At 45.6% G+C, this 9,982-nt stretch overlaps 1 protein-coding gene across 1 annotated transcript in view; it reads left to right on the plus strand.

Moving 5' to 3' along the window:
- Fat2 (FAT atypical cadherin 2) overlaps positions 1-5,734 on the plus strand; it is an 88,431-nt gene extending 82,697 nt beyond the window's left edge. Inside the window, exons 23-24 of the mRNA XM_046446406.2 lie at positions 2,270-2,727; positions 3,741-5,734. Of these exons, the coding sequence (XP_046302362.1) occupies positions 2,270-2,727; positions 3,741-4,270 (988 nt within the window). The 3' untranslated portion in view covers positions 4,271-5,734. The remainder of the gene's footprint in view (positions 1-2,269; positions 2,728-3,740) is intronic.
- The last annotated feature ends 4,248 nt before the right edge of the window (positions 5,735-9,982 follow it).

Raw genomic sequence — 9,982 nt, forward strand, 5'->3', positions numbered from 1 at the left:
AAAGTAGACATTATAACTTACACTAAAAATTCAAAGAATCACTAGGGATTATTTTGAAAAACTACAAACTAATAAATTTTAAAATGTAGAATAAATGGAGATATTTTTGGACTCATATAATTTACTTAGATTGAACCAAGAGAGTATAAAAAATAAGAATCAACCATTAACTAGTAATGAGATTGAATCAGGAATAAATTATCTCCAGTGAAGAAAAGCCTGGAATTGATGGCTTCCCTGCTGAGATTACCAAACTTCTAAAGAAGAACCAACATGATTGCTTCTCAGACTGTTTTATAGAATTGAAAGGGAAGGAACCTTTCCAAACTCATTCCATTTGGCCAGTTTTACCCTATCTAAATATGACAAGGACATAACAACAACAAAACAAAGAAAACCATAGGCCAATATCTGTGATGAATACAGGTGCAAAAATTCTCAACAAAATACTAGCAAACTGAATCCAACAGTACATCAAAATGATAATTCATGATGACCAAGTTGGTTTTATTCCAGGAAGGCAAGGATAGTTCAACATACACAAATCAATAATTACGTAAATTACAGCAAAATGTAAAACACAATGAAGGCAAAAAAAAATCACACGATCATTTCAATAGATGCAGAAAAAGCATTTGATGAAATTTAACATCCTTTCATGATACAATCCCTGAACAACTTAGGTATAGAAGGATCATACCTCAACATAATGAAGCTATATATGACCACCCATAACCAAAATCAAATGGAATGGGAAAAAACTGAAAGCATTTCCTCTAAAATAAGGAAGAAGATAAGGATGTTCACTCTCACCTCTCTTATACAACGCAGTACTAGAAATTTTAGCTCAAGCAATCAGGCAAGAGAAAAATCGAGAGTCATACAGATAGAAAAGGAGGAAGTTGAACTATCCTTGTTTGCAGAGGATATGGTTCTATCCATAGAAAAACCTAAAGATTCATCAGAAAATATTAAAACTGATCAACAAGTTCAGTAAAATAACAGGATAAAAAATTATCATACAAAATTAATAGCTTTTCCATACATCAGCAATGAATTTGCTGACAGAGAAATCATGAAAGTTATCTCATTGACGGTAGCCATAAAAGAATAACTTAAAAATACATTTAAGGAAATTAAAGAGCTCTACAATGAAAATTACAAAACAGTGAAGGAATAAATTGAAGAAAACATTAAAAGGTGGAAAAAATCTCCCGTGTTCATAGATTAGAGGTACTGGCATTCTTAAAATTTTCATACTGCCCAAAGCAACCTACAGAACCAATGCAATCCCCATTATAATCCTAATGACATTGTTCACAGAATCAGAAAAAATAATCCTAAAATTCATATGGAAGCACAAAAGACCCCAAATAGCCAAACTACCTCAAGCAAAAGGAACACAGAGGCAGCCCCATATATCTAATTTCAAGACATACTACAGTGTCATAATAATAAACAGCATGATATTAGCATAAAATCAGGCACATAGACCAATGAAACGAATAGAGAGCCCAGAAATAAATCCATACCATCTGAAGCCAACTGGTTCTCAACAAATATGCCCCAAAGAACAAAATGTGGGTGGTGAAATTTCAGCTACTGGCCGATGTTTTGAACTCAAGTTGGATGGGGGAACCTTTCCTAGTATCCCTCAAAAATGGACAAGGCTGGAAATAAAGTTCCCTAGGAGCCTTTCACCATGGAATGCCAAGCTGAAGATGACCTAAGAGGTCACAGGGTGTCAAGTGCTTTGTCTGAGCAAGTTGCCCTATGTAATGTGGCTGATCTGTGTAGGACCCTGTTGTGTTCCTGTGATTTCCTGATGAAGAATAGCAGGTAGCCTTGATGCCTGGTCACCATTATTGCGCAGCTGCTGATTTGTATCTGAGATCCTGACATCCTAGATAGAGGACAGCCTGGTGTGCTGTACACCTCCACTGTAGTAGTATGGTTGCTTGGAAATCTGATCTCATTGGTAGAGAGAAGGTTCAATCCCTAGTTTTCACTGGTGGGAAATAATGGACATGCCCAGAGCCCCGATCCAAAGGGTCACAAATAAGGATGTAGCTGAGGCCCTTTTTTTACTGGGGAAGGATGGAAAATTCTGACGTTTGTGTGTTTGATAATTACGTGGGTGTGCACCTGCAAGTGGTTGAACCTGATGCTCTTGAGAGTCAAGGTTTCCACCCCATTGACCTTGGTAAGAGGAGACATGGAAAGGACTCTAGAATGACTCAGCTCCCTGACTCCTTCTCTGTCTCTGCAGGTGTGAAATGGAGGCGAGGGGTTGCTCAGAAGGACACTGCCTAGTGACCCCTGAGATCAAAAGAGGGGACTGGGGACAGCAGGAGTTACTGATCATCATGGTGGCCATATTGTTCATCATCACAATCACCGTTGGGCTTCTCCTCTACTGCCGCCGTTGCAAGTCCCACAAGCCTGTGGCCATGGAGGACCCAGACCTTCTGGCCAGGAGTATTGGCGTTGACACCCAAGCCATGCCTTCCATTGAGCTTGATCCACTGAGCACCAGCTCCTGCAACAACCTGAACCAATCAGAGCCCAGCAAGACCCCAGTTCCTAATGAACTCGTCACTTTTGGACCCAGCTCCAAGCAACGGCCAGTGGTCTGCAGTGTGCCTCCCAGGCTCCCACCAACTGTGGCCCCTTCCCACGCTGACCATGAGTCCATCATTAAGAGAACCTGGTCGGGCGAGGAGATGGGTTAGTATAGCTAGAGACCCTTAACCTCTGGGATTGATGGAATGGGGTGGTAGACCTAAATAGTCCATTGAGGCATAAGCACTTTTAGCCACCATTCAATCCAGTCCCTTGGGATGGGACATGAAGGAACATATGCAGAATCACTGATGACTGGATAAGATTCTGGACTCTTGGCTCAGAGTGCTGCACCATGATCCAGCCCTCTAAATTCCAAGTGATGTTCATGCCAGAAACACATAGGCCATGGATAAGGTTGTGTAGAATCCCTGGAGAGAAGAGGGGATGTCTGCACATTTTTACTTTTCTAAGAGAAGGAGAAGCAGTGGTCCACATTTCTGATTGTTCCGTCTGGAGGTATAGCAGCCGAGTCAGAGTTGGCTGGCTCCGAGGAGGAACTTGTTTGGCTCAAAAGGAGATGCATTTGTAAAGCACCTTATATATTTTTTTCTGGTATATTTGCCAGTAATACCAAAAGCAAATATTTCACTGTTTGTCCCAATACCATAAAGATGAAGTGACTTGTTCTAACTCATCCAACTTTTCAGAAACAGAGACGGGTCTAGAACCAAGAACTCTTGGTCTTTTCTTCTGGCTCATTTCATCATACTCTGTGATAGAAGCCATCACACTTTCAAATCCAAACTGTGTATCTCTTTCCTTCAGTTAGGAGAATAAATTCTCCTGTGGGTCTTGGGAAATAGTTGCCAAGTCCAGCCGTAGGGATGGGACACATGGGACCATCCATATTCCTTCCTTGTCCCCTGACTCTCAGATTAGTGATGAGGTTTGCAAGGTGGGCTGGCTTTGGGTCAAACCTTTGGCCTTGAACATGCCCCCTTTGGAGTCCACATATCAACCTAATCTGTCAGGGACAACATGGGTAGGTGGACCACACACCCACCTGCTCCTGGGGCCATTTCTACCGCGTGCTAAGCTAATTTTAGTAGCTCAAGGGCCTGCTGGAAATCACCAGGGAAACTCAGAACTCACGTCATGACTCTGTTCTCTTTCAGTGTACCCCGGAGGAGCCACCGTCTGGCCCCCTACCTACTCCAGGAAGGAACACTGGGAATACCCCCGATCTGAAGTGACCCAGGGCCCTCTGCCGCCCTCGCCTCACCACCACACAACCCCAGCTGTGATGCCGGAGCCCACTGCCCTCTATGGGGGCTTCCCCTTCCCTCTGGAGCTGGAAAACAAGCGGGCACCCCTCCCGCCTCGCTACAGCAACCAGAACCTGGAAGATCTGATGCCCCCGCGGCCCCCCAGCCCCCGAGAGTGCCTGCTTGCCCCCTGTCTCAATGAGTACACCGCCATCAGCTACTACCACTCGCAGTTCCGGCAGGGAGGGGGAGGGCCTTGCCTGGCAGAGAAGGGGTACAAGGGGGTGAGCATGCGCCTCAGCAGGGCAGGACCCTCCTATGCTGACTGCGAGGTGGAGGCTGCGCCTCCCACCAGCCGCCATCCCCGGGCGCCCCCCAACTATGAGGGCTCTGACATGGTGGAGAGTGACTATGGGAGCTGTGAGGAGGTCATGTTCTAGCTCCCTGTTCTCAGGGGGAGGCAGGTGGAGGCCACAGCCTTGGCACCGTCTTCCTGTCTCACAGGGAGGGAGGGAGTGTGGCTGGGAGAGGGAGGGTAGCCCCCACACCCAGTCCAGACTTCCATCCCTTGAAATGTGCTCTTCCGGTCCCCCAGCTGGTCCCTGAGGGTGGAGGGAAGCTGAGGCCAGAGCTTCAGAAACAGCACTAGGGCCCCAGGAGAGGGGATGACCGAGCAGTTACCCTGGAAACCTAGGAATGACTGACTCCAGGGATGGCCAAGAAGTAGGCTGTCCCATGGATTTTGTCATCTTTCAGTCTCGGGAAGAAAGGCCTGAACTATGGGGTTGGCACTGCCAGGATGCATCCTGTGGCTGCCCAGAGCTCCATTTTGGAGCTGGGCAGGTTGGTGGCCAACAGGCCACTACTATACCAGCGACAGAGGTGAGCCCCAGGGGCACCTGACCCCAGAGGGCCATGTGGTATCTTCCTAGGGGCTGAGAGGTGAGCAGGTACAAGAGCCCGCTGGGAATCTGCCGCATGCAGACATTCATTTCATATTCGTCAAGGGTCTGCCCTGCTGGGTGGCGTGCTATGCACCGGGGATGAAGAGGTTTCCCCAGGACAATCATGTGGGCCTCAAGTCCCCCAGCGGTTGCTGGGCCTCAATTCCTGCTGCGGCTGCTCAGATGCAGAGGAACTTGCTCCACCTCAAAAAAACCCACAAGAATCTTGGGCCTGCCAGGATTCTCTGCAGCCCTGAACCTTTTTCTGTTGAAGAAGTCACACCTCCTGGAACTCTAGGTTCTTCACCCCAAGATTCCCAGGTACTTCTGGTCAAAGGCAGGAAAGACATCATTCTTCATTTTAAAGAATTCTTTGGCACTTTTCAACCTTGCTGTTGGCATGAGTTTTCCCAAAGGGATGAATGTGTCTTCCTCTAGACAACAAGGAACTTAGAACTCACAGGCAGGGCAGGATGGAAGCAGGAAACTGACCAGCAGAATGTCCAGGCTGGACCTCTGCCCTTTCTTGCCCCTCCATCTCAAATGCCTGCCAATCAAGTGTTACCTGCACTGACTCGACTCTGTGCACTGAGGGTCAATGTGGGCATGCCTCTACACGTGTGGGCACCCATGTCGGTCCGTGTGTACACATGTGTAGAGTGTCTGTAGCCAGGAGTGGCCAGGACCAGAAGCCAAGGAGGCCTCTGGTGGCCTCACTACTCCCTTCCCTGCCAGTTCCTCCCTGGTCCACTGCCTTTTCATGTGTGTTGTTTCTGGAGACAGAAGTCAAAAGGAAGAGCAATGAAAACTCTCACCCAGGATTGCTGCTCACAGCGAGGGAGTTGTGTGGGTGAGAGCACGCTGTGTGAGTGGTTCGTGGATGTGCGTGTGACTGAGCGTGAGCCCTGTGTTTCTGTGCGTCGTTTGATTTTTTTTTTTTTTTAACAATAAAGTATCTTTTTTACTGTTATTTTCTGTGTCACTTAGCCTGTTTCAGGTTGAGTCAGGAGAATGACAGCAGAGTCGACGGGTCCTTCTGAGCCCAGATGCGTGGAATCTGGGAGCTGGAAGGTGGTCCCCAAACCTGGCACAACTGCTCCTGAGCTCTACCAAGACACACACAATCAGAGCCCAGGGCTGGGGTCCAGGAAATGCTCTGGGAAAAAAATTTGAGTGCCTCGGTTAAAAGGTGGGGAAACTAAGGTTCTGAGTGACAGGCCACTAACTGGCAGGTTAAACAAAGGTCCAAGACAAGACCTGGGACTCTGGCCCCTGCCACCACTCAGCAACTCTTCACACTGATTGGGGAGGGGGACTTAGCATCATAAGCCAGCTCTCCTGACACCCCAAGCAGCCAGCGGCTGCAACTCTACAACTCTGAGTCAGACTTCACTGAGCAAGCTCAGTAAGCCCAGTCGGGAACCCCATCCCTGCTGTGAACTGTTGGGTAGAGAGGGTGTATCTGGGGGAGACTCTGGGGTCAGACGGGTTTGGTTCCAAGCCTGATTCTGTCACACACTCATTATGTGGCCCTGATTAGCTATGTCTTGGCCAAGGAGACACCACTTTTTTAAAGACTATTTTTAAAGAGCAGTTTTAGGTTCATAGCAAAATTGAGCTGAAGACAGAAATTTCCAACCCCTCCCCCCAAAGTCCCTACACATGTATCAACAACCCTCACTAGGGTGTCAGTGAGCCTACACTGACACTCCATCCCACATAGCCCATAGTTGACAGGGTTCATTCTTGGTGTTGCACAGTCTATGGGTTTGGATAAATGTATACTGATGCATCCACCATTACAGCTTCGTACAGAGTTGTTTCACTGCCATGGAAATCCTGTGCACTCTTGGCCTATTTATTCCTAACCTCTGGCAACCACTGGTCTGTGCATAGTTTTGCCTTTTCCAGAAAGTCATACAGGCAGAATAACGCAGAATTTATGTAGTCTTTTCAGATTGGTTTCATATTGATTTCTTTCACTCAGTGAAATGCATTTAAGTCTCCTTCCTTCTTGTTTTTGTATGGCTTAATAGCTCATTTCTTTTTAGCCTTGAATAGTCTGCTGTTTGGGTGTATCACATTTTACTTATCTACTTACCTACTGAAGGACATCTTGGTTGCTTCTAAGTTTCAGCAGTTGTGAGTAAAGCTACTCTAAACATCCACTTGCAGGTTCTTGTGTGGCACCAGTCTTCCAGTCCTTTGGGTAAATACTAGGTAGTGCAATTGTGGGATGGGATGCTAAGGGTATGTTTAGGTTTATAAGAAACTGCCAAAGTATCTGTACCATGCTGCCTTTCTACCAACACCAGATTAGAGTTCCCATCGCCCCACATCCTCAACAGCATTTATTATTGTCAGTGTTCTGGATTTGGGCCAAGAATTGGGCATATAAGTAGTGGCATCTCATTATTGTATCAATTTATATGTACCTGATAATATGATATGGGGACATCTTTTTTTCTTTCTTTTTTGCTAACTATACATCTTCTTTGGTGAGGTGGTGGTTAAGTCAGGTTTTTTTTTGTTTTTCTTATTATTGTGTCTTAATAGTTCTTTGTATATTTTGGTTAATAATCTTTTATCCAATAGATCTTCTATAGATATCTTTTCCCCAGCTTTTCTTCATTCATTTGACAGAAACTTTTCCAGAATAGAAAGTTTTAATCTTATGAAGTCCAGCTCATCAATTCTTTCTTTCATGAATGGTCCTTTGATGTTGATTCTAAAAGGTCATCACCAAACCCAAAATCCAGGTCATCTGGATTTTCTCCTGTTATTTTCTTTGCATTTTACATTTAGGACTGAGATTCATTTTGAGTTGACTTTTGTGAAGTATGGAAGGTCTGTGTCTAGATTCACCTTTTTACCTATGGATGCCCAGTTGTCTCAGTACCACTGGTAAAAAGACTTTCTCCACGCCGTTGTGTTGCATTTGTTTATTTGTCTAAGTTCAGTTGGGCCGCTTATTTTTTTCAGTAAAACAATAAAATAATAGTAATAAGAATTACTTTATAATATTACTGTGAGGAATAACTGTAAATGATAAACTTACCCTATGCAGAAAATCACAAATAATCTAGTCCACCAAATTTGCCCAAATTTCTATTGTCTTAATTACGAGTTTTGCCCCGATATAATACCATTTCTACTGTTATTTACTTTTTTCCTTAAATGGGTTTAGATTCATAAAAATATTTTCATTTATCTTAGAATGCTAATATCCATAAACGAGAGGATTTGAGTTACTCTTTTTTCTAACACATGATAATACATAACTATTCAGGTAAAAAATGACTGTCGGGTGCCCTGAATCATCTTTGGGAAACAAGTCACCTCGCCTCTCCTCACTGCAAGGCCCATAGAGAGGACATGCTCACCCTGAACAGCGGTGAGGTACAAATGCAGGGTGAAGCGGTCTGCACAGCACTGCAGGCCTCTCACTCTCCTGGATCCAATGCTCCACCCAGCCAGCCTCTCCTGCCTTTGTCCTCCTGCACCTGCACTTTCTCAATTGGCCACCAGAGGGCGCTTTGAGACTAAGATCTGGCTTACTAAACCCGGGCGGCCCCAACATTTTCAGGGAAATCCTCTCCTCTCTAGTAACTGGTGCACTGTTCCAAGCATCCTGAGCCTGACCGCAGATAGGAGATTTTACAGTTCACCATAAAATCCTTCACTACCATCAGGCACCACCTCTACAGCCACCAGTTACTGCTGTAGGCCAGGAGCTACGCGAGCACTTGCTATGCCTTATCTCATTTAATTCTCACAAAACCCTCATGAGGAAGGTATTGTCAACTCCACTTACAGACCAGGGAACATAGGCCTGTGAAATTACATAGCTTGCATGATATTGGTAACTTAAATAAATGAGATTACTGAGTTCATGAGTGACAGGGCTGGGATCTCAATCCAGGTGTGCATGACCACATTTATGTCTTACATGTGGGTTCACGAAGCAGATTACAAACACAGGACACCAGAGGATTGACACAAAACAGCAAGCAAGGCTCAGAGGGCTGAGTTTAAGACAAGTTAACAGCCCCATTCTAATTCTAGGTGTGTTAATAGAGCCAGGCTGTCCAGATTTGGGGAGGTGGGAGTCTGCTCAGGCTTGGGCTCCACTCCAGGCCTGTCTTCAACCTTACATCCAGTTTGGGGGCCAGACACTAAGAGCAACCCAGCAGCCTCAGGCACTGCTAGAGGAGAGGATCTGGAAGGGAGGTGGCAGGGGCCAGGACTTGGAGCATGTCCCATGAAGAACCACTCCAGGGTGCAGGCAGCGGGCAGTTTCACCAGGACAAGCAGCACAAGCACTGATGGATATATGTGAACTGACTCGCTCAGGGGTCAGAGCAGCTCGGGTTGGCTTGTGCAGTGACTGTTTTCCAAGCCTTCCTAGAAAAGGCAAGTGTGTGGTCCAGAAATGGGAGGGAGATCCATGGGGTCTTGGAGGGAGGTCTGATGTCACAACTAGAACCCTTAAGGAATGATTCTCTTTTGAGTTAGAGATAACTTTACAAACTGAACCTTCTTTCCCCCAGCTCTTTTAGAATCTCTGTAAAGTTTTAGGTGTGCAGCGACTTGCCCGGGGCCTGCAGCCAGCTGGGTGCAACTCCTTACTGATCCAGGACAACAGTCAACACCGGAGGAGACCACACTGATGTTAGTAACCAATGAATTCCAAGTACAAGATTAGTGCCCACAGGCAGCCATGGGAGAAGTCCAATCTAACTCAACCAGTGACAGGATCCTGGGAGCAGCTCAGGATCTAGGGAATTGGCCAAATGGTGTCCCTTAGTATCTGCCAGAGATTGGTTCCAGGACCTCCCAAGGATGTCAAAATCTGTGGGTGCACAAGTCTCTATGGGAAAATGCTATGGTGTTTGGATATAATCTATGCACATCTTCCCATGTGCTTGAAATAATCTCTATCCTACTTATAATACTGAAGATAACAGGACCTTGAGGAAGTCATTTCTTATTCCTTAGTTTGCAAAATGGGGATGTGGCCAGCACTTTTCCTTGATGGATTTGAGTATTAAATGAGATACTATAGATAAAGTGCTTAGCAGAGGTAGCATAGCAAAGGCTTAACAGATATTAGATATTTTCCAATTACTACTGAAAAGGCAAATATTTGTGTAATGTCCACATTTATATACCTACCTTTGCTCCACAGTCAGGGGGAAAAAAGAACAT

This window comes from Marmota monax, unplaced genomic scaffold (assembly GCF_021218885.2).
Source record: "Marmota monax isolate L192 unplaced genomic scaffold, Marmota_monax_Labrador192_F-V1.1 WCK01_AAM20220418_F8-fsc00188, whole genome shotgun sequence".
Lineage (NCBI taxonomy): Eukaryota > Metazoa > Chordata > Mammalia > Rodentia > Sciuridae > Marmota > Marmota monax.